Source organism: Lynx canadensis, chromosome A3 (assembly GCF_007474595.2).
Source record: "Lynx canadensis isolate LIC74 chromosome A3, mLynCan4.pri.v2, whole genome shotgun sequence".
Taxonomy (NCBI): Eukaryota; Metazoa; Chordata; class Mammalia; order Carnivora; family Felidae; genus Lynx; species Lynx canadensis.
The window spans coordinates 30018770-30040166 of NC_044305.1; the positions used below are offsets into that span (position 1 = coordinate 30018770).

Here is a 21397-nt window from a genome sequence, read left to right on the forward strand (position 1 = left end):
TGGGGCCGGAAGACTCCTGCAGAGGTGGCCTCATGTTCTCTTCCCAAGGCAGCCTTGCCTCTCTTTCGTGTGTCTACTCAAACACCTCTAAGCTCACCCTTTCTAAACTGCACCAAGTAACCAAAGTGACCCTGTCACTGCTCAAGAATTGTCAGTGGCTCCCCACTGCCCTCAGGATAAACTTATCCCTGCATGGCCCTTTAGGACCTGGGCCCTCCCCAGCCCCATTCCTCACCTCATCTGACTCAAATCCCCATGCCTTGCTCTTCACATTTCCTTCCTTTGCACCTGCTGCATCATCAGGAATGTTCTCTCCCTGTTATTCCTCCTTTGAGACTCAATTTCAGATGTCACCTCCTCCCAGAAGCCTTCCTGCCCTGTCAGAAAACTGACTTTCCTCTCAGCGGCCCCAGCACCCCGCAGAGGTTCCACCACATAGGAGGATGCCAAGTTCAAGATCAAGAGAGTGGAAAAGGGCCAATCTGGGAGAACAGGTCCCAGGCCCAAACCTGGTGTCTCAGGAAATTCCCTCAGAACACCACTGCAGGTGACCCTTGCCCCCAAATGCCAGTCTGTGATTGCCGGGCCTCCTTTGCACACATGTACAGATAAGGTACTACCTGATACAGAGTGTGTCAAACGTGGGGCATCATTACCACTTTCTGTCAAAGTTCATCTACCTTCTGAAGTAGGTGGTGCTAATGATTATTCGCTCCATTTTGTAGATGGGAAAATGGAGGCTATTTCCTACCAGAGCAATAAAGGACTCCAGATTCCCAGGCTGAGTCTAAACAATGCTTGCCTTGTCTCCGGCTTTTCCTCCAAGATTCTTACGCCCAAAGGCTTGGTCTTCCCTCTTGGTCCAGGCCCCGTGCAAGGGCACAATGCATGGGGGGTGTTGGGGTGTGACTTTGATGGTCTGGGGGCATGGGCCTTTGCTCAGGGAGGGAGGGGCTCTGAAAGCTCCAAAAGCCCTATCCGCTGATCAGGCAGCTGACACCAAGGGTAGCATTTATTCGGGTAAGGGGACTTGCCCCAGAAAAAAAAGTATCTGTGTAGACCCCTGAGGAACAGGGAGAAATGGGGAGTGGGGGGGAAGGCCCTGGGCACTGTCTTACTAAGATTTGCTTGCTCCACTCTGCTTAGGTGGTCCCAGGAAGCCCCACTCCCTCTTTCCTGGTTTATAGAGGAGGAAGGCTGCTGGATGCTCAGAGAGGGCATGTGGTTGCCTCCAAGTCACACAGCAGATACAAGCAGAGCAGGCATTCCAGCTGCCTAGGACTCTCCCACTTCTCACCTCCTGCCTTGGTCCCAGAAAAGCCAAATGGGTGGGGCTAGGTTGCCTGGTTTCTACTCTGAGTGTCCTCTTTCCACCCCATGGGTCAGGGTCAGGCCATGTGGGAGGAGAGAGCCATGGGTGTTGAGTGTAAACACATCTGTCCTCCTCATATCCCACCATCGGAGCCATAGTTGTGGTCATGGGGCATTCACACTGTTCCAGACACTTACACGTTGTCTCCTAAGCTTACCAGGTAGGTATATAGCTCATTTTGCAGGGGAAGAGGAGGAGGAGTCAGGGAGAGGGCCTTGGTCAAGCCAGGAAACAAAACTTCCCCCAGAGAAGGTCCTGGTGCTCACATATACCTTGATGGGGGTGGGCCTGAGTCTAGGAGAGGGAATGCCAGAGGTTTGCCTCTCCAACTCGGGCCAGGACCCCATCTACCCCTGGAGTTCAGGGGATGGGGCAGAGGTGCCCCAATCTCTCCTCCCCCTAGCAAGAGAAGCGATAACTTCTTTCCTGGATGCTCATGAAGGGACGCAGATCAGGCAAGGAAGCAGTTTAAAATCCTGGGCTGCTGGCCAGTTTTGAAGGTTGTTTTGCCTGGGCCAGGGTAGTTAAAGAGCATCATCGGGCCAGGCACAGGTGGGAAGCTGGCCTGTGCCAAGCTGACCAAGTCAGTGGGCACTAGTGGGGTGTGGACACCAGCTGAATCGCTCACTGGGTCACTTGCAAAAACAATTTTAAAAAATGTTTTCTTTTTAAATTGAAGAGTAATCAACATCTCATCAAGGGCGCACATCTTAAGCAGAGAACACAGACCCGAGGAACCATTACATAGCTCAAGATAAAGGACTTTTCTAGAATTCCATGAGGCTCTCTCTTGCTTCCTCCCAGTGCCTGCATCCCAGGGGTCCCCACTATTCTGACCTCTGTCAGGTAGATTCGTTTCTCCTGTCTTGAGCTTCATATACATGAAATCATACAGTTCATACCCTTACGTCTGGCTTCCTTCACTCAGCATGACTTTGAGATTCATTTATGTTTCCTTTAGCAGCGGTTTGTTCCTGTTCATTGCTGAATAGTATTCCACTGTGTGACTATACTCCTAAATTGAATTATTCATTCTAAATTTTTTTCTTTTGGTTTTTACATTAAAAAATTAAGATACAGGGGTGCCTGGGTGGCTTAGTTAAGCATCTGACCCTTGATCTCAGCTTAGGTCTTGATCTCAGGGTCGTGAGTTCAAGCCCCACATTGGGCTCTGTGCTGGGCATGAAGCCTACTTAAAGAATATATAAAATAAAAGTGAAGATATAATTTACATATCTTATATCAAATTCACCCATTTGAGTGTACGATTCTGTGAGTTTTGACAAATGCAGACAGTGTGTAACCACCATCACAATCAGGTATAGAACATTTTCATTCTGCCCTTGATGGATTATTTGAGGTGATTTCAAATGGTACTGGCAATATACCCAGGAGTGGAAATGCCGGGTCATAGTGTGTTTGCTCAGCTTTAGCGTTTTCTACCAGCAGAGTGAGAATTCTGCTGCCCCGTATGCTCATCACAATTGGTAAATTTTAATTTCTCTCTCTTAACCAGAAAACGTGACCGTTGTACATAGCAAAGAGCTCTGTTAAGTGCTGGACCTACACGTTGTGGTGTGGCAGCAGCAAGGCTCAAGCATTATAAGCCCAGCCTGTTTTCTGACTTCCCTATATTGAAATATTGGTCTTGATTTCTTCCTGAAGTCAGATTCTCTAAAAAGTTAAAGTGACTCCTCAGAGTCAGTTGGCTGTACGTCATTGGCTTGAGCCCATCCATTGACGACAGCTTACAGGCATCTAGAAAACTTGGGATTTCTAAAAAGTCTTCGTATCTGGAATCGAACACGTAGGCGCCCACTTTCCAGAGGCAATGAAACTGTTAGTACAGAAAGGAGGGATGTTTAGACAAGGAGGTCCACGGTCTCATGGAATCTGGAAACAATCAGGAGAGGGAAGTTGAGTAATGACGGGGAAGTTGCTGTTCTGCAGCCAGGAAAGCCATGCCTTGAGAGAACGCTGGAGGACGTGGACTTGTTCACAGCCGATTGTTCAAAGGAGACAGTTGGTTACGGGACAGAAGGTAAGAAGCATTCCTGCCCAGCCCACACAGGAATTGGTGTGGGTGCCAGCCTTGTGCCGCTAGGCAGCCTCCGCCCCACCCAGCTGCACCAGCACACGCCCCTGGGAGGGCTGCCAGGCTCTGAGTCAGCGGGGCCTGAGGCAGCCGGAGGGGAGGAAGCCTCACGTGGCCGGGTCCCAGCCGCCTCGTGGGGCCTTCTGGCTGTCAGCCCTGCAGGAAGCGCGGCTGTTTGAAAGGACGAATCACACATGGCCTCCTCCTCCTGGAGCCCAGCCAAGACTATTTCCATGGGGCCTGGGGCTCCCTGAGGGTGGGATGGAGCTCCCAGGGTTGGGTTGTAGAAGGTATGCAGGGCTGGAGTTGGAGGAGCCTTATGGTCTTCTGAAATTTGGAGCAGGGGCTGAGTCAGCCCCTGGGGCCACTGTGGGGGGACTGGGAGGAAGGGGGACACACAAGGTGGGGGGAGGGGCAGGCTGAAATCTACGGACATGCACATCTCCCTTAGCACGTAACCTCAGGAAAGTTACTTGAGTTCACTGTGCCTTAATTTCCTCATCTGTAAAATGGGGATTGTAAATGCCCCCCTTCAAAGGATTGCGGGTTGGATCAAATGAGTTAGTGTATGTAAAGCACTCAGAACAGAACCTGTCTACAGTGAGTGCCATACAAGAGTTGGCTATGGCTGTTACTACTTAGGGCCAGTGTGAGGATTAAAGAACAGACAGGTAAAAAGGATGAGCCTGAAAACAATTAGAAGAAAGGGGTCCAGGCTGAGGGTTTTGTCCCTTTTCTGCACATGGGCAAGCCCCAGGGTTGTAGGAGAAAAGCCCAGATGCTGTATGTAGGCTGGTGGTCTACTGCACCAGTCCAGGTAGCAGTTAGGAAGCTGTGGAAAGGGATGTGGTGGAGACAGAGGAGGAAGCCATCTGTGTGGCTGGTGGAAAGCTGCCTGCACAGGGCAATGCCATCTCTGAGATGACCCAGGGAGGTGGAGGGGGATGGAAAAACAAGCCTGGCCTGAATTTGGTCCCCTTTATTCTACAGCAGCCTTATCCACTTAATCTCAGCCTGCCTGGATTCTCAAAAAAGCAGATCCCTTCTTCTGCTTAGTTTGCTATTCTACTCTTTGAGAAATGGCTAGACATCCTTATCAGGGAGTCATTCAGAAAATCCACTGCCTGGGGCTGACAGATTCTACCCAATTGCCCTCCCCACATCCAGAAGTAGGTGGTGGCTCAACTAGTCTGGCCTGAGGACTCAGGGTCTGTAAAGACCTTCAATATGAGCTCCCAGCTGTCAAAAACTAATGGGGCTGTCCCCAGGGAGTGAGTTCTCTGTCCCTGGAGATGTGTAAGCAGGACCTGGGGGTTGGTTCTAATATCTGGGAGAAGCAGCAGAGCTTCCCAAGCCAGGCTGCCCACTGGTGATCAGGACACTGCTACGGCTTGGGTAGGTGCGGAACGGAAACTGCTTTCCAAGTTGAATCAGTATCAGTCACCGTGCACACATCACAGTGTTAGGCACCAAGGGGCATTGGAAAAGGCAGGCACCAGGCTGCCTGCCACCATGGGGTAGGCCTCACCCTGACATGGGTAGGGAGCAGTGGAGGATGGGAGTGTGGGGAAGGGGCCCAATGTAAGAGGGTACAGGCAACCCCCCACCCCAGTTCAGAGGACCACTGAGAAGACCCACAGGGGAGTGGCGTGATAGGCACCTCTGCACACAGCCAGAGGGAGGGGAGGGGGAATGATAGGAAGGTGTGATCCTGAGCCACTTCTAGACAGGTGGGCCAGGCCCTAAATCCAGCCACCTTCCTCATTCAATCTCCTCTAGTTTTTGTGTAGTGCTTTATTTTACTTTCCTTCCTTCTCTCTTCAGTTTCTCTCTCTCTTACACACACACACATACACACACTCTCCATATCCCACAAACCCACATCTGCACCTATTGTATGCCTGGCCCAGCTGCAACGTGTAGGGTAACCACTATGAAAGGCTCACCCACATGAACATGCAACGCATGTTGCTTCCACCGCACTCAGACTGTTCCATTCTGTCGTGAGGACTGGTTTTATAATTCCAGGAGGCACTGGAAGGTCAGCCTGTCCGTCCCTCTGCCTCCCATCAGACCAGAACACCCCACTTGCTTTCCAGTGCTGACCAACACCTCTCTGACACCTTCTCCTATCTTGCCTCTGTATTAAGGGTTGTCAACATGCATTGATTTACTGAGTACCTACTATATGCCAGGCAACACCCTGACCACTTCACGTTGCCTCAATTAGGCATGAATTAGACTGTATGTAACGGCAACCCCACACAGCTGTTTAACAAAATAAATGTGTGTGCTCCTCACTCAGCAAGAAGGCTCTGCAGCATCTTGGGGGACCCAGGCTCCTTCCTGCCTCACTGTCCTCAGCTCATGGCTTTAGACCTGGAAATCACAGGCTGGCTGAAGGCTGCAAAGAGTCAGGAATGGCACCTGAGTCTGCTCTGCTACTTGTCAAGACACTACCTCCATCTGGGTCCTCCAAAGCCCTGCATAGTAGTGGCTCAGGCTAGATTTTCACTGCTGTCTCCTTCACATACCTCGCAAGGCCAGCCCCTCAGTGGCCTGGGACTTGGGAGTGGACTCACTGCCTAAGGAATGGACAGAGGGACGCCTGGATGGCTCAGTCGGTTGAGTGTCCGACTCTTGATTTCAGCTCAGGTCAGGATCCCAGGGTCATGGGATTGAGCCCCACATTGGGCTCCATGCTGAGTGTGTGGAGCCTGCTTAGGATTCTCTTTCTCCCTCTGTCCCTCTCCCCCATTTGGGCTTTCTAAAAAGAAAAAAAAAATAAATTTAAAAATAATTTTTTAAAAAAGGAACGGACAGAGGCTGGAATACTGTATTCCAGATGCCAGGTGGCCCCAAGCAACCACAGCCCTTGGTCAGGTCTCTGCTGTAATCAGCTGGCAGACATGGGTCCTGGCTGAACGTGATAGGGACCAGCAACCAGGAACTGAGCCAACATGACCCCAGTCTTGTGACTGAGTTCTCACACGGTCTCTGGGCCTGCCCCTCCATCTACAAATATATGTTGTATATGTGTTCAAAATGCCCCTATGCCCTAGTCAGACCCTGCCCATCTCCTGTAGCCTTCCTTCAATGCCGCCCTGCCCAGGTCCTGTAGCCATTGCATGCCTTGCCCTTGGAGCGGACTGGCTCCAGGGTTCCCACCTTGGCTGCCCGGCTCTTCATTTCTTCAGTCACCAAGGAGTGTGTTCTTGTCGGCTCCAGGCCTACTTTGTGCATGGCCCTGAGGAGGGAACATGTGTGCCATGGCCTGTGTATACCCCATGGGAGACATCACCACCACAGGCAGACCCTCAGCAATGGGTGCAAAGAGAGCAGCTGAACGCTAATGGGCAGTCCAGGCAAGAAAGTTTCCCCTAGGTTTTGGTCTGAGCACATTTTGAAGGGGAAAAAAGGGGGGAGGAAAGGGCATTCCAGGCTGAGGGAACAGCCAGTGTGGAAGCTCTGAGGAACAGAACACTGGGAGGCTTGAGTGGTTCACTTGCTAATAAGGCAAAAGTGTACATGCATGTGTGGGGATGCCCAGGGTAGGCAGTGAGGCTCAGGATAGACCTTGCCGGGCCCCAAACACCTCTGGGTTGAGTCTCTAATTGGGGCTGGAGGCAGACGCCCTGCCGGGCCCCTTTTAGGTTGAAAGAATAAATCTCTTCACTATACCTTTGACAGCCTCCCTCAAAGAGGGGTCAACTTGTTAGAGGTGGAAGTACGAAAGGAAAAACTGGTCAGCCTACTAAACCCTTCATTGGGGTCCAACGAAGTGACTCACCTGTCAGGAACACACAGCTTGTGACAGGGGTGGGCTAGGGGGATGGGGGGGGCAGGGATAAATTTTAATCATTCTACTCGAAGCCGAACCCTGGCCTTAACCCACCTCAGGAACCCACAACCCTAAACCCTCCCCGAAGAAATGCCTAAATATGCATCTTTGTCCTGAAGTCACAATTTCCAAAAGTAAAGCCCAGGAACCTGCATTTTAACAGGCACCCCACTGATTCCCACGCATAATGGCCAGTTTGAGAACAAGCCCCGCACCTTTAGGCCCCACGAGCCTCAGAAGGCTCGCAGGGACCTCGGGGTCCGAACCCCTCCTGCTCGCAACTACGCGGCCGCCCGGCCTTTTCCGGAAGGTTCACATGCCGGGTCGCTGCGCCCTCTCGCGGTCGACGGGGGCTGTGGCCTGGGGCTCGGCTGGTCCAGGGGCTCCGAGTAGGAACACCCATACCCTGTCTGGAAATAATGGGCATGGGCCTTGCTGGGAGCTCGAAGCAAGGGGTCTTTGATCGGAGGGCGAAAGCTGCCCTCGCCGGGGGCCCGGGTATCAGAACACCGCCCCTCCCCACTACCGGAGCAGCACTCCGGGCGCGCGGGCCCCGCCCACCTTGCGCGCGTCACGCCCACCTTGCGCGCGTCACCTCGTGCGCGCTCTCGCGACCGGCGTGCGCAAGCGCCCAGGGGCTTCGCAGCCGCCATTACTTTCCCACTGCCGGGTCCTGCGGCCTGTTAGCAGAAGTCCGCAGGCAGGGAAGGAAGGGTGAGTATGACGCCTGGAGGACAGCGGCCCCGGGGCTCAGGAACAGCACACTCAGGGCGGGGTGCCTGGCTTAGGTCTTGTCTGACTCGAGCAAGAAACTACAACCCCCCAAATGCCCTGCGCCACAGGGTTGCGCGAGGCAGTGACGTGAGAGTTGTTGTCGCTACCATTTGTGGGCAGGGGAGACGCGGTGGCGGAGGCTGATGACGCGCTCTTCTTGCCGCTGGAGGGTCACCGGAGGTCAGCGCCAGGTCAGCTGGCTCCCGCTCTCAGAGCGCCTTCGCGAACCTTCCTGCGTGACCAGTCAAAACTGACGATCTATTTACCCTCAATCACAGATAACAGATATTTGTTTACTGTGTACCCGCTGCCTTTCCATCCCTGGCTGGCCACTGAACCAGCCAGACACCCTTATTATTAGTATCATTACTTAGTAGTCTTTATTTTTAAGTAATTTGAAACTTACAGAAAATTTCAAGAGTTTCTTATAAAGAGCTGTCTCATATCCTTTGATGATTAAGTTAGCTGCAGATACGATGCCATTTTAGCTCAATGTTTAGAGGTATGTCAGTGTGTATTTTCTAAAAACGAGAACATTCTCCCACATTCAAAATTAGGTAACATTGGTCAAGACTATTATCTAGAATGTTTCCAGTTGCCCTACTAGTGCTGTACGTTGAAACTACCCTTTTCTTGGCTGGGGATCCCCCACACACATCCCACACACAGGCAGCGTTCAGCTGGCCTTGTCTCTTTAGTCTCTTTCAGTCTGGAGCAGCGCTCCCCAGCTTCTGTTGACTCTTTTTGAAGATTCCTGGCCATTTGTTTTGTAGTTTTGTAGGTTTGGGGTTGTCTGAGATTTCTTCACTTGACCTTAGCCAAAAGGCAGAGAAGCAATTGAGATTTCTTCACCATTGACTTTGTTGTGAGAAGTGCTGCTGACCAGACACCATTATGCCGAGGCGGGGAGTGTGTCTTGGGTAGCTGAGGAGCACCAGTGACCAGCCACAGCAGCCTCTGGACATGCTGCCTTGTGGCTGCCCTGTGACTTTAACACCCATCTCACTGAGGTCTCTGGCTTCCCTGTAGTGCCTGCCCTGAAGGTATGGTCCACGCCTTCCTCATCCACAACTTGCGGGCTCCGCAGGCCCAGGACACGGGCCTTTGCCGAGTGCTCTACTCCTGCGTCTTTGGTGCCGAGAATTCACCTGATGACCCACGGCCGCATGGTGCTGAGAGGGACAGGCTCCTTCGAAAGGAGCAGATTTTGGCTGTGGCCAGGTAACACATGGGCCTTCACTGAACACATGCCTGATAATGATAGGTTTTCTGCGGGGCACAGAGAATCAGACTAAGAAGCAGAGACAGAGTTTTAGAGTAGTGTTTCCATGAGCTGTTCACAGTTGTTCACAAGCGTTATGTGAAAAGGGGTTAAAGAAATAATAACAGTACGGTCATCATCGTTAACTATTATAGTTAGCATTTATTGAGTCTGTACATACGTGCTAAGAGTTTATGTTCTGAGCATTTCATGTATATGGACTCATTAATCCTTGTAACCGTCTGAGATAGATACAGTTATTATCCCTACCTTGCAGGTGAATAAACTGAGGTACAGAGACTTTAAGGAACTTAACCTGCCCAAGGTTATGTAACTAGAACATGGCAGAGCTGGGATTTGGGTGTAGGCAGGCAGATCCTGGAACATGCTTTGCAGTGCAGGACTTCTCAGGGCCATTAGTATGCCTGTAGGTTTTATGAATCCCTAAGGAGGAGTGAGAATGTCATACATGGGAATGCTGAGCCCAGAGCCTCCTGAAAGCCACTGAAAGAGCAGTGTGTGGGAAATACTGTTCCAGATGTAGTGGCTGGCCTTGACCTTCCCATCTCAGACCCAGATGGAGCCAGCCAGTGCCAGAATCTCTTGACCTCTCTGCCTTTTGTGTCCGGGGATTAGCATTCTCGAATGGGCAGCCCTGTGTTAGCCTCTTGCCATCCCCTTGTTCCTCTGGGCCTCCACCCCCCTCCTGTAGCACAGAAAATTAAATGCCTTGAAAACCAGCCTGTGCATGGCCCAAATTAGAAAGTGATTCAGGAGGGATCAGAGAGTGATTTCAAAAACCTGAATGGCCAAGTGGACGGTCTTTCTTTTTTGTTTGGAAAGGGTTGCAGGATGGTGGTGGAGAGGTTGGACAGGCCAGTTGCATTTCTTCATTTCTCATGGCTTGCGTTTCTTTATGTTAAGGAAGCCTCTGTGAAGCTAGTGGTGGCAGGATCTTTTTCCCCTGGTGCCCTTTCCTGGCTCAAAGAGCTGTGTTCAAAACCTGCCTTCTCTTGAACACATGGAGTGAAATGGTTCAGGGCCTGGAGATGGGAGCCTGGATTCCTGTCATGGCTCATGCTTCCTGCTCTGTGGTCCTGGGCAGGTCACTTAGTCTCTCTGGGGCTAAGTTTCTACATCTGAGATATGGAGTTAATAGCACCTCTCAGTTTTAGGGGTGGTCATGAGGATGACAGAAATCAGTGACCCACCCACTCTTCCCAGGCAGGTGGAATCCATGTGCCAGCTTCAGCAGCAGGCATCTGGCCGGACCTCCGTGGACCTGCAGCTTCAGTCCTCAGATGAGCCAGTGCCCCTGCATGAGGCCCCACATGGGGCCTTCCGCCTGGCAGCAGGGGACCCTTTCCAGGAGCCTCGGACAGTGGTGTGGCTGGGTGTGCTCTCATTAGGCTTCGCCCTGGTGCTGGATGCCCATGAGAACCTGCTGCTGGCTGAGAGCACACTCCGGCTGCTGGCACGCCTCCTTCTGGATCACCTCCGGCTGCTTACCCCCAGCACCAACCTCTTGCTTAGGGCTGATCGCATCGAGGGCATCCTTGCCCGCTTCCTGCCCCATGGTCAACTGCTCTTCCTCAATGACCAGTTTGTCCAGGGTCTGGAGAAGGAACTCAGTGCTTCCTGGCCCCGCTGACCCCTCACTGGGATGGGGCTTCCTGGGGGCAGGGAAGGAGGACAGGGATGGATGGACACACAGCCAGGTGAATCTTGGCATTGGCCTCCTTCCCAGCCTGCTCCCAGCTCTGCTGTGCTACCACATCCAGGACAAGTGGACGGGACAAGCTGGCAGAAAAGAGGGCTGGGCAAAGGGTGGTGAGGAGGAATCCCGGAACATCCTGTGCCTGGAGCTGCCATGTGACTCATTTAGACTGCATAGTGGACCAGTCTCACCTGTCCTTGACACCAGTTTCTCCCATCCCCGGCAGCCAGCCCCCAAAACAGTCCACCAGTTGCTAGTGTTGGAGCATGAGGCGTGGAACTCAGCCCACTTTCTCCTTCCAAACCCATAGTCCTCACAGTGCAAAAGGAACCTGAGACTCCCAGGGTGGGGAAGCTGGTTGCTGTATTTGCACTCACTTAGGCAACATTACCAACAAGGATTTTGTCAGTGAGGACCTGCTCAGTGTCCAGCCCCACCACAGTTCACAAATGTGTCTGTCGTTCATTCAGCAGGGGGATTCTGTAGCTCTCTTTGGGCCCATCCCTTGCCCACCAGGCAACCTCAAGATAATGCTAGGTTTCCTTTGTCTTCAGGGAGAGAAGATACCATCAGATGGGTGCAAGAAGTCTAGCCAGGATGAAGTTGTCTTTCTTGTTTTGAATTAAAAGCACTGATTGTGTGATTTCATTCTTTGTTTCTGTAAGTTTGGATAATGTATATTTGCTCTTATGAGTACGTGTCTCTTTGGCACTGAACTGGGTATCTGAGCTTTCATGATCAAAGATGCCCCCAAGAAGCATCTTGGGAGGTCTCCAGCTCTTGTGCCCCATATCACCCCTGTCGCCTTATGGGCCTCCTTTGGGTGGTAGTACTTGTTTTCTGTACCAAAATGTGGCAGGTTGGTGTGGATCTCTGAGAAGCAGAGCCTGAGACAAGGATTAGAGGATTAGAGGATTAGAGGATTAGTTACAAGTCGCTTACATGGGAGGTGATTCCAGGAAGTACTGGAAGGGAAGGCAGCCCATACAGGTACATTATCTAGGGTGGGTTGGGAGCTTAGTGCCTTTGGGGGCCTGTAACACAACAGTCACTTTTGAGTGACCTTGCTTCAAGGGTGAGGGACTAAGAATGTTTGCCATTCTCTTCAGTCAGTGGTTTTGAGTTGATCTTAAGACAAATTACCTGGCTCTTTCTGCCCCCAGAAAAAGGCATTGTGGTGCTGGGCCTGGCTGCATGATGGTCAAACCCAAAAGGATATGGGTGGGGCACCAAACTCCTGTTATGAGTCTTTAACCAGCAGCTCCTTGTGGTGGTTTAAAATGATTCAATTGGGGGCGCCGTCTGTTAAGCACCTGACACTTGGTTTCAACTTAGGTCATGATCTCATGGTTCGTGAGCCCCAAGTCGGCCTTCTTGGGATTCTCTCTCTCCCACTCTGTCCCTCCCCTATTTGTGTGTGTGCATGCATACACTCTCTATCTCAAATAAGTAAACGTTAAAAAAAAAAAAACTGGAAAAAAATTTCTTTATTCTTTATTGTCAGTACCACACTGTCTTGATTACTGTTGCTTTAGATAGTAGTAAGTCTTCAAGGCAGATAGTGTCAGTCCTCCAGCTTTGTTCTTCAATAATGAGTTGGCTAGGGGTACCTGGATGGCTCAGTCAGTTAAGCATCCTGACTTCAGCTCAAGTCGTGATCTCATGGTTCATAAATTTGAGCCCCACATCTGACTCTGCTGTCAGCACCGAGCCCACTTTGGATCCTCAGTCTCGCTCTCTCTGCCCATCCTATGCTCTCTCTCAAAAATAAATAATAAAAAAATAAAAGTGTTTAAAAAAATAAAGAGTTGGCTAATCTCAGTCTTTTGCCTTTCCATATAAACTTTAGAATCAGTTTTTCAAATCCACAAAATAACTTGTTGGGAATTTAATTGGGATTGCACTGAATATGTAGATCAAATAGATCACATTGGGAAGAACTGACATTTTTTATTTTTTTATTTTATTTATTATTTTTTTTTAAAGTTTATTTATTTTTGAGACAGAGAGAGACAGAGCATGAACGGGGGAGGGGCAGAGAGAGAGGGAGACACAGAATCGGAAGCAGCTCCAGGCTCTGAGCCATCAGCCCAGAGCCCAACACGGGGCTCGAACTCACGGAGTGCGAGATCGTGACCTGAGCTGAAGTCGGACGCTTAACCGACTGCGCCACCCAGGCGCCCCAGGAAGAACTGACATTTTGACAATATCGAGTCTTCCCATCCACAAACGGAATATGCACTTACTTTGTTCTCCTTTTATTTCTTTCATCAGAGTTTTATGGTTTTCCTCATAACAAATCTTGTACATATTTTGTTAGACTTGTACCTAAGTTTCATTTTGGGGATGTTAATGGTACCTGTGTAAATGGCAATATGTTTTTAATTTCAAATTCCATTTGTTCATTGTTGGTATAGAGGAGAGGGAATGACTTTTGAACATTAACTTATATCCTGCAACCTTGCTGTGATCATTTGTTAGTTCCAACAGGTTTTTCTTCTTTTTTTTTTTTAATTTTTTTAACGTTTATTTATTTTTGAGACAGAGAGAGACAGAGCATGAACGGGGGGAGGGGCAGAGAGAGAGGGAGACACAGAATTGGAAACAGGCTCCAGGCTCTGAGCCATCAGCCCAGAGCCCGACGCGGGGCTCGAACTCACAGACCGCGAGATCGTGACCTGGCTGAAGTCGGACGCTTAACCGACTGCGCCACCCAGGCGCCCCCCTTCTTCTTTTTTTTTTAAGTTTATTTATTTATTTTGGCAGGGGGGGGGGTGCAGAGAGAGAGAGGGAGAGAGAGAATCCCAAGCAGGCTCCACACTGTCAGCAAGGAGCCTACCCAGCTCAAGGCTCAATCTCACTAACTGTGAGATTGTGACCTGAGCTGAAACCAACTGTTGGAGGCTTAATTGACTGAGCCACCCAGGCGCCATTCCCCAACCCCAACAGTTTTTTCTTTCTGATTCTTTCAGATTTTCTACAGAGGCAATCATGTCATCTGTGTACAGGTGTAGTTTTATTTCTTCCTTCCACATATATAGCTTTTATTTCCTTTTCTTATCTTACTGAATGAATTGCACTTCCAGTACAGTGTTGAAAAGCAGTGGTGAGATGGGACATCCTTGTTCTTGATCTCAGTGGGGAAGCTTCTAGTTTCTTGCCATTGACTATGACGTTGGCTATGGATTTTTGTAGATATTCTGTGTTAAGTTGAGGAAGCTCCTCTCTATTCCTAGTTTGCTGGGAGTTTTTTTTTTTTTTAAATCATGAATGGATGTTAGATTTTGTCAAATGCTTTTTCTGTATCTTTTTATGACCATATGACTTTTCTTCTTTAGTCTGATGGATTGATTACATTAACTAATTTTCAAATGTTGAACCAGCCTTGCATAACTGGGATAAATCCCACTTGGTCATGTTGTATAATTCTTTTTATACATTGTTGGGTTCTATTTGCTAATATTTTACCTCTATGTTCATGAGCAATATTGGCCTGTAGTTCTCTTATAATATCTTTGTCTGATTTTGGTATTGGGGTAATATTGCCTCATAGAAAGAGTTAGGAAGTATTCCCCCTCCTTCCGTTTTCTGGAAGAGATTTGAGAGAATTGGTATATTTTCTTTCTTAAATGTTTGGTAGAATTACCAGTGAACCCATCTGGGCCAGCCTTGAATTTTTTAATTAAATTTTATTTTCCAAATAGGTAACATGGTTTAGAAGTCAGAATGATAAAAAAATCTTCACTGAAAAACTTGCTCCCACTTCTGTGCCATCCATTCTGTTCCCCCCACTATCCCAAAGGGTAATAGCTTTCTATATTTTCTACATATCTATCTCTCTTATACAAATACAAGCAAATACGAACTTGGGTTCTTATTCCACTTCCTGCCTGCATTGTTTTCTTACACTATAGGCCAGCTTGATATAGGGTTCTGCACTTGCTTGTTTCACTTAACAGTGTTGCCTGGAGATCTTTTCATAGCAGTACATAGGATTCTTATTCTTTTTTTAAGTTTATTTATTGAGAGAAATAGAAAGAGGGGGAGGGGCAAAGAGAGAGAGAGAGGGAGAGAGAATCCCAAGCAGGCTGTGCACTGATGCGAGGCTCGATCTCACAAACAGTGAGACCATGACCTAAGCCAAAATCAATAGTTGGACATTAACCAACTGAGCCATCCGGGTGCCCCTTATTCTTTTTATTCTTTACTCATTATATGAGTATATTATAGTTCATTTAACAGATCTAAGAATTACTGTGAAATATCTCACATTTATAAGACGGTGGTTAGAATCATAATCTGAGTACCCATCATTAAACTTGCAAAAGCATTAACTCATTAATTTCTGCCATTTTTATTAAGTCCTTCCTTCTGTTTTCATTTCCTTCTGTTATCTATAACTCTTTAAGGGCGCTTAATTCTTTTGTTTTCAGGTTTTAAAAAAAAAATTGGCATTTTTGTTTTAAGTTAAGAATTTTCCTCTGACAACTGTTTTAGCTATATCCCATAGGTGCTGACATGTGGTGTTTTCTCTAATGATATTTTCTGGAAAACCTGCAGTGTAATTTCTTTCCTCTTTGATTCCCTATTTTTACATGACCATGTAAGAACAATATTCCTGAGTTCTTGTATGTTCAAAAAAATAATAATAATTTGGAACCTGTATACTTACCTTTTTGGTCTGGGTGCCCCAAAGATTCTTTATTTTCCAGTTAAATTACTAGAATATATTTTGTAGTGTAAACATGGTGTGTTTTTTGTTCAAATGTAGATTTAAATTCTTATTTCAGAAACATTTCCCTGAATTATATCTTTTTTTTTTTTAAGGTTTTTATTTTTAAGTAATCTCTGCACCCAACATGGGGCTGGAACTCACAGTCCTGAGATCAAGAGTTGCATGCTGCACCGACTGAGCCAGCCAGGAGTCCCTGAGTTATATCTTTAATAGTTCTTGTATTTCATTGGTTTTGTTCTCTTCAGGGATTCCAGTGAAACACTAGTTGGCTCTCCTTTTCCTGTTATCCATGGCTATGTTTTTTCTCCCTAATCCTTTTTAAAAATCATTATTGTTGAAGTATGATTGACATACAATGTTATATTAGCTGCAGGTGTACAACAGATTGAGTCAACAATTCTGTACATTATGCATTGGTCCCCATAAGCGTAGATACCATCTGTCACCATACGACGTTACTACAGTATTACTGGCTATATGCCCTATCTGTATTTTTCATCTCTGTGATTTACATATTTTATACTGGAAGTTTGTATCTCTTAATTCCCTTTATCTGTTTCACCCATCCTTTCACTACCTAATCTTTGTAACATGGCAGATCCCTGAAAGCATCAGAAAAGGAAAATGACTTTCTCAAGATGTATCTCATATTTTCCAGTAGGAACGGCAGTGCAGAGGCTCCACTGGACCCAGTTTAGCTTAACCTAGGAGAGAGCTTGCAGGCTATGAAGTTCCTGAGGCTCACCTGTGTGACTCAGACCTCTGCCTTCTGGATGGTTCCAGGTCCCCCATTCTGTGGAGTTGGTGCATCCCCTTAGTATTGCAGTGGCAGTTGGTCGAGCCCTCATCCCACCTGCAGGGGGACACTGAGCACTGAGCACATCATATGTGTCTCTGAGGCATCACTTCTTGTCTTCTTGGCTTCTGTGGTGTTGTCAGGCTCCCTTGGGTCTCAAGACATGTGGCTCTTCTCTTCTCCCTGTCGTGCTGTGTCTGCCCAGACTCCAAATACATGCTCTTTCCCTTGATGCCCCAGAATCAGGCATTTGGATGGTAGCAAACTTTAACTAAATGTTAGAGGGATAGAGAGGAGTTATCCTAAAGAACAGAGCAAAAAACTTAAGATTGATTGTTAGACACTTCTGTTCTCTGAGTCTCTAGACCATTCCCCCTAAAGGGATGTTCTTACTCTCAGTTCCTTCTGGAGCCTCAGCCACCCATCAGCTTTCAGGCTGCTCCCTTCTTTCTTATCTTTTTATTAAAAATTGTTTTTCTCCTTTTTATTGTAAAGTATGTATAACATAAAATTGACCATTTTAACTATTTTTAAGTGTACAATTTAGTGGCAGTAAGTACATTCACAGTATTGTATCTGTTCCAGCATGTTTTCTTCATGTGAAACAGAAACTGCATCCATTAAGCAGTGCCTCCCCATGCTTCCTCCTGTACTCTCTGTTCTTAGCAGCCTTGTTTTATTCCTGTTCATTCCCCCCTGTCCTGTTCATACTGAGCAGTGTAAGGCCTCATCGCCCACCCAGCTTGGTTCCAGCCTACCTGTTGATAGTATATCTGTGCCCACTTAAAAAAGAGAAAGAAAAAGACTGTTCTGGGGTTCCATCTGCAGCAACTCAAAGCATATTTTCCTCCTTCCTTCCTTCCTTCCTTCCTTCCTTCCTTCCTTCCTTCCTTCCTTCCTTCCTTCCTTCCTTTCTGTTATTTATTTATTTTGAGAGAGAATGAGAGAGCACAAGCGGGGAAAGGGCAGAGAGAAGAAGAGACAAAATCTCAAGCAGACTCCGCACCATCAATGCAGAGCCCAATGTGGGACTCGAACTCACAAGCCCACGAGATCATGACCTGAGTGGAGATCGAGAGTCGGCTGCTTAACTGACTACGCCATCCAGGTGCTCCTCAAACCACATTTTCAATGTTCTGCATTGAACTCACAAACTCTTATAGGAAATGATTAAATTCTCAAGCAAGGCCTCCTTCCCCACTAATCTCTGTAAGCTGAAGGGGATCATAGAAAGATGTATTCTTCCAGACATGAATTATATATTCCCCTTAAGAAGCAGATACAGCGGTTTTAATTTATCAGTTTTCTCCGCCTCCCTCCACCCATCACATATGCTTATTTGTGTGTTATTTAGTTTAATGTTTTTTTCCCCATCAGGTTACACCTCCAGGAGGATTTACATTGTGTCTCTTGTTTTCTAGTTAAACATAGCACCTGGCACATAGCAGGTACCCAAAATATGTTAAATGAATGCAGGAGTGAATAGGTGGTTTATAAGAGACCCTTGGGGCCAGGGAGTCTGCAACATCACCATGTAACAACTTTTTATTTCTCCTGGGAAAGCAGATAGAAACAGCAGACTGCCTCTGCTATCTCTCAAGGATGGTAGGCCCAAGATCACATGTCCCTCTCCCAGATGATAAGCTACTTGTTACAGCAAAGAAACCAATGGTGTAAAATTCGCAAGTTTCCTGCTACAGTCCCCCTGTGTTCAGAACTTCTGCTGGCTTGCCTTCTACACTGCTGTTAATGAAAAGGAATGACCTTTCTCTTTGGTTAGTATTATGATTGGGTGTTAGCATAGGCCTGTGATTTCTGCCCCTAGGAATGGTGAGTAAAAAAGTGGTTAGAACTCCTCCTCTCTCTGAAATAATCGCCTGAGTTTATGAAGCCTAACAGTAGTCAGAACAACACCTTCTATGTCCACCCTGATTATGCAGGCCATGGCAACTTGAGGGTCCAGAAGTCTTTGGCCCAGCAAAGGCTCTGCCTGAAGCTGGAGCTGGCAGCACAGTGTTTACTCTCTGGGCATTGCTTGGTGTGGACACTTGATCAAGAGTAAAAGACATTAAAACCCTTTGACAGGTTTCTGGCTCATGTGTTCCTGTAGTACTCATGTGATGAAAATGAAGTCAGTTCTGGCCAAGAGAGGAGCCTCTCCTGACTCGCAGAGGTTCTAAGGTGACAAAACTGATGAGCAAAATCCGTAAGTTTCCTATGTCTTTGGACGAGGAGTTAGTAAACACAGTGGAAGACATGACCCATTCAGGATAAAGACCAACATAAAATGCCTAGGGTTAGATGTAATTAGGGTTAGAGTGGATCCACACAACGGTGCCTACGAGACACCACAACTAGTGAGTGAAAGGTTGGTGAAGGCAAGATTTTTATGTAGCCTCGAAGAGCCTTTCTATGGATTACTTACTAATTAAAAATGGGGAAATAGTAAATTACAGTGGAGAGACCTGGAGGTGCCCCCTTTATCAAGTGATCAAAGTGAACATCCCCCATGATGGGATCATGCAGGAAGGACACAACACATCTGAGTGTCAAGAATGCTTAACCTGAATCTGATCAGGAAAAACTTTAGCCAAACCCAAAGGGAAGGAAATTGTGGCCTGTGCTCTTGAAAACCATCAAGGTAGAGAAAGGCTGAGGAACTGCTTTAGATGAAAGGAGACCACAGAAACATGACACCCCAAGGCAGTGGTGGCCACAGGCTAGACCCTGAGTCAGGAGAAACATTGTTACTGTCAGGGCACCATTGGGACAATTATGGGATCTGGAAACCACAGACCTGCAAAGGATCCATAGATAGAATTCAGGGGATGATGCAGACTTGGGTGGGGGAAAAATTACATCTTTTTCACTAATCACTAACTGAAATTAATATCGCCCCCCTTTTTTTGAAGATGTTTGCAGTTGTATCAGGTACAAATGGCATACAATGAGCTGCCGTAAGGATAAATAAATACAATTTTTTTGTTTAATAACAGGGAGGTAGCTGCTTCTCCCCTCACCTTAGGATGTCACCTTGAAAAATATCAGAGGCCTGACCATTTGGTCAGGAATTCGATAACCTGAGCTGGATTTTACAATGCAGGCCTTCTGGTCTTACAACTCTGTTCGTGGAGCTCTAAGAGCAATTCAGGAGTCTCTTATGAGGGGGACAGGAAACTTCCAGTTTATTCATTTGTCTCCTAAGGGGAGGAGAGAACATTTAAGTGTATAGAATTTAAGTATAAAATGTGTGAACTGCTCCCTAGGCTTTGTAGTGTCTCGTGATATACCTGCATGTGTGTGAGCTCACTGCCTTTTCAGTAATGGTATTTTCTCTCCTCTGTGTGGGTGTCCAGGGGTCTTGCTGTTGACAGGATTCTTTATTTCCCAACCACTACACGTATTTTAAAGTGTAAAATTTGATGAGATTTGACATAGGTATGTACCTATGAAACCATTATCACAGTCAAGATAATGAACATATCCATCACCCCCCAATTACAAAATTGCCTTTTGTAGTTTCCTTCCTTTTTAAATGTTGGCCACCAGCAACAATGACATTAGCAGAATCTAAGACTTGCTAAAAGAAATTATGGGTGTTTTCATATCACAATAAAGATACCTCAGATTATCATTTATGCATAATGCTACTTAAACATTTGTTTAATAGTTTAATGATTGTATTTCAGTATAATTGGGATTTTTTTTTGGGGGGGGTAATCCTGTGTATCTTTAATTCCTTTAAAAACACTATTCTGAACTCTGAACTTTACCAGACAATCCAAGGGGTCATTGGCCTGAGCCAGGTTAAGCGCCCATGCTCTAAAGAAACAGAATAGCCCCATACATGAGCTCCTTGTGTTCTGGCCTATAGGGCCTCCTCTACAGGCCAGTCTGCATCTGGCTGCCCCAAAAGGAAGCCAACCAGTGGATGTGCAGTGAACTTCCCCAGTGCTTTTTATTGCCTCATTCTTAATGCAAACAAAGTTCACCAGACAGGGGAGAGACTGCAATACAAAAGAGAAACTAAGCTAATAGCAAAAAAAAAAAAAAAAAAAAAAAAGGGTGAAAGATGCCAGACACCAAACAGCATGTATTATTTGATTTCATTTGTATTAAATTCAGGAACAGGCAAAATAACTATGGTGATGGAATCAGAATAATGGACTGGGGTTAAGATTGGTAAAGGAGTACATGGGAACTTTCTGGAGAAATGGAAATATTGTAGATTTTGATCCAGTAATGGACTGGGGTTAAGATTGATAAAGGAGTACAAGGGAACTTTCTGGAGAAATGGAAATATTGTAGATTTTGATCCAGATGCTGGTTACACAGGTATTTACTTAGATAACAATTAATCACGTGGCACATTTAAGATTGATACATTTCACAGAAGGTAAATTATGTTTCAAGAAACAAGACCCTTGGGGCACCTGGGTGGCTCAGTCAGTTAAGCATCTGATTTTGGCTCAGGTCATGATCTCATGGTTCATGGGTTCGAGCCTCATGTCGGGCTCTGTGCTGCCAGCTCAGAGCCTGGAGCCTGTTTTGGATTCTGTGTCTCCCTCTCTCTCTGCCCCTTCTCTGCTCTCTCTCTCTCTCTCAAAAACAAACAAACAAAAAACCCTTCATGCACAAAATAACTACAGTGGTTTCTGTTTTCTGCACTGAGTTCCAGATCCTAGGCGAGGGACCCTATGACAAGAGACCGCAAAAGGGGCTGAAAGCAAGCAAGGCACCAGCTGTGTGGCAGGAAGCTGGAGCCATGGAGGGATGTGGTCAGGGGGAAGGCTCCTGTATTGCGGG

At 47.2% G+C, this 21397-nt stretch overlaps 1 protein-coding gene across 3 annotated transcripts; it reads left to right on the top strand.

Moving 5' to 3' along the window:
* The first annotated feature begins 3348 nt into the window (after positions 1 to 3348).
* On the top strand, positions 3349 to 11708 carry AP5S1 (adaptor related protein complex 5 subunit sigma 1). Of its 3 annotated transcripts, none has more exons than XM_030309999.1 (3): positions 3349 to 3413; positions 9112 to 9303; positions 10568 to 11708. In XM_030309999.1, exons 2-3 carry the CDS (start codon positions 9128 to 9130, stop codon positions 10992 to 10994), a joined length of 603 nt encoding a protein of 200 aa, XP_030165859.1. In that variant the 5' UTR covers positions 3349 to 3413; positions 9112 to 9127; the 3' UTR covers positions 10995 to 11708. The 3 variants fall into 3 exon arrangements, with proteins under 3 accessions (XP_030165859.1, XP_030165857.1, XP_030165858.1); XM_030309997.2 differs by lacking the exon at positions 3349 to 3413 and adding an exon at positions 7931 to 8022; XM_030309998.1 differs by lacking the exon at positions 3349 to 3413 and adding an exon at positions 8076 to 8273.
* Positions 11709 to 21397: the final 9689 nt, after the last annotated feature.

Coding starts and splice junctions, on each gene's coding strand:
- AP5S1 (XM_030309999.1), top strand. CDS start 9,128: ATGGTCCACGCCTTCCTCATCCACAACTTGCGGGCTCCGCAGGCCCAG. Junction 9,304..10,567: donor CAGATTTTGGCTGTGGCCAG/GTAACACATGGG, acceptor CACTCTTCCCAG/GCAGGTGGAATCCATGTGCC.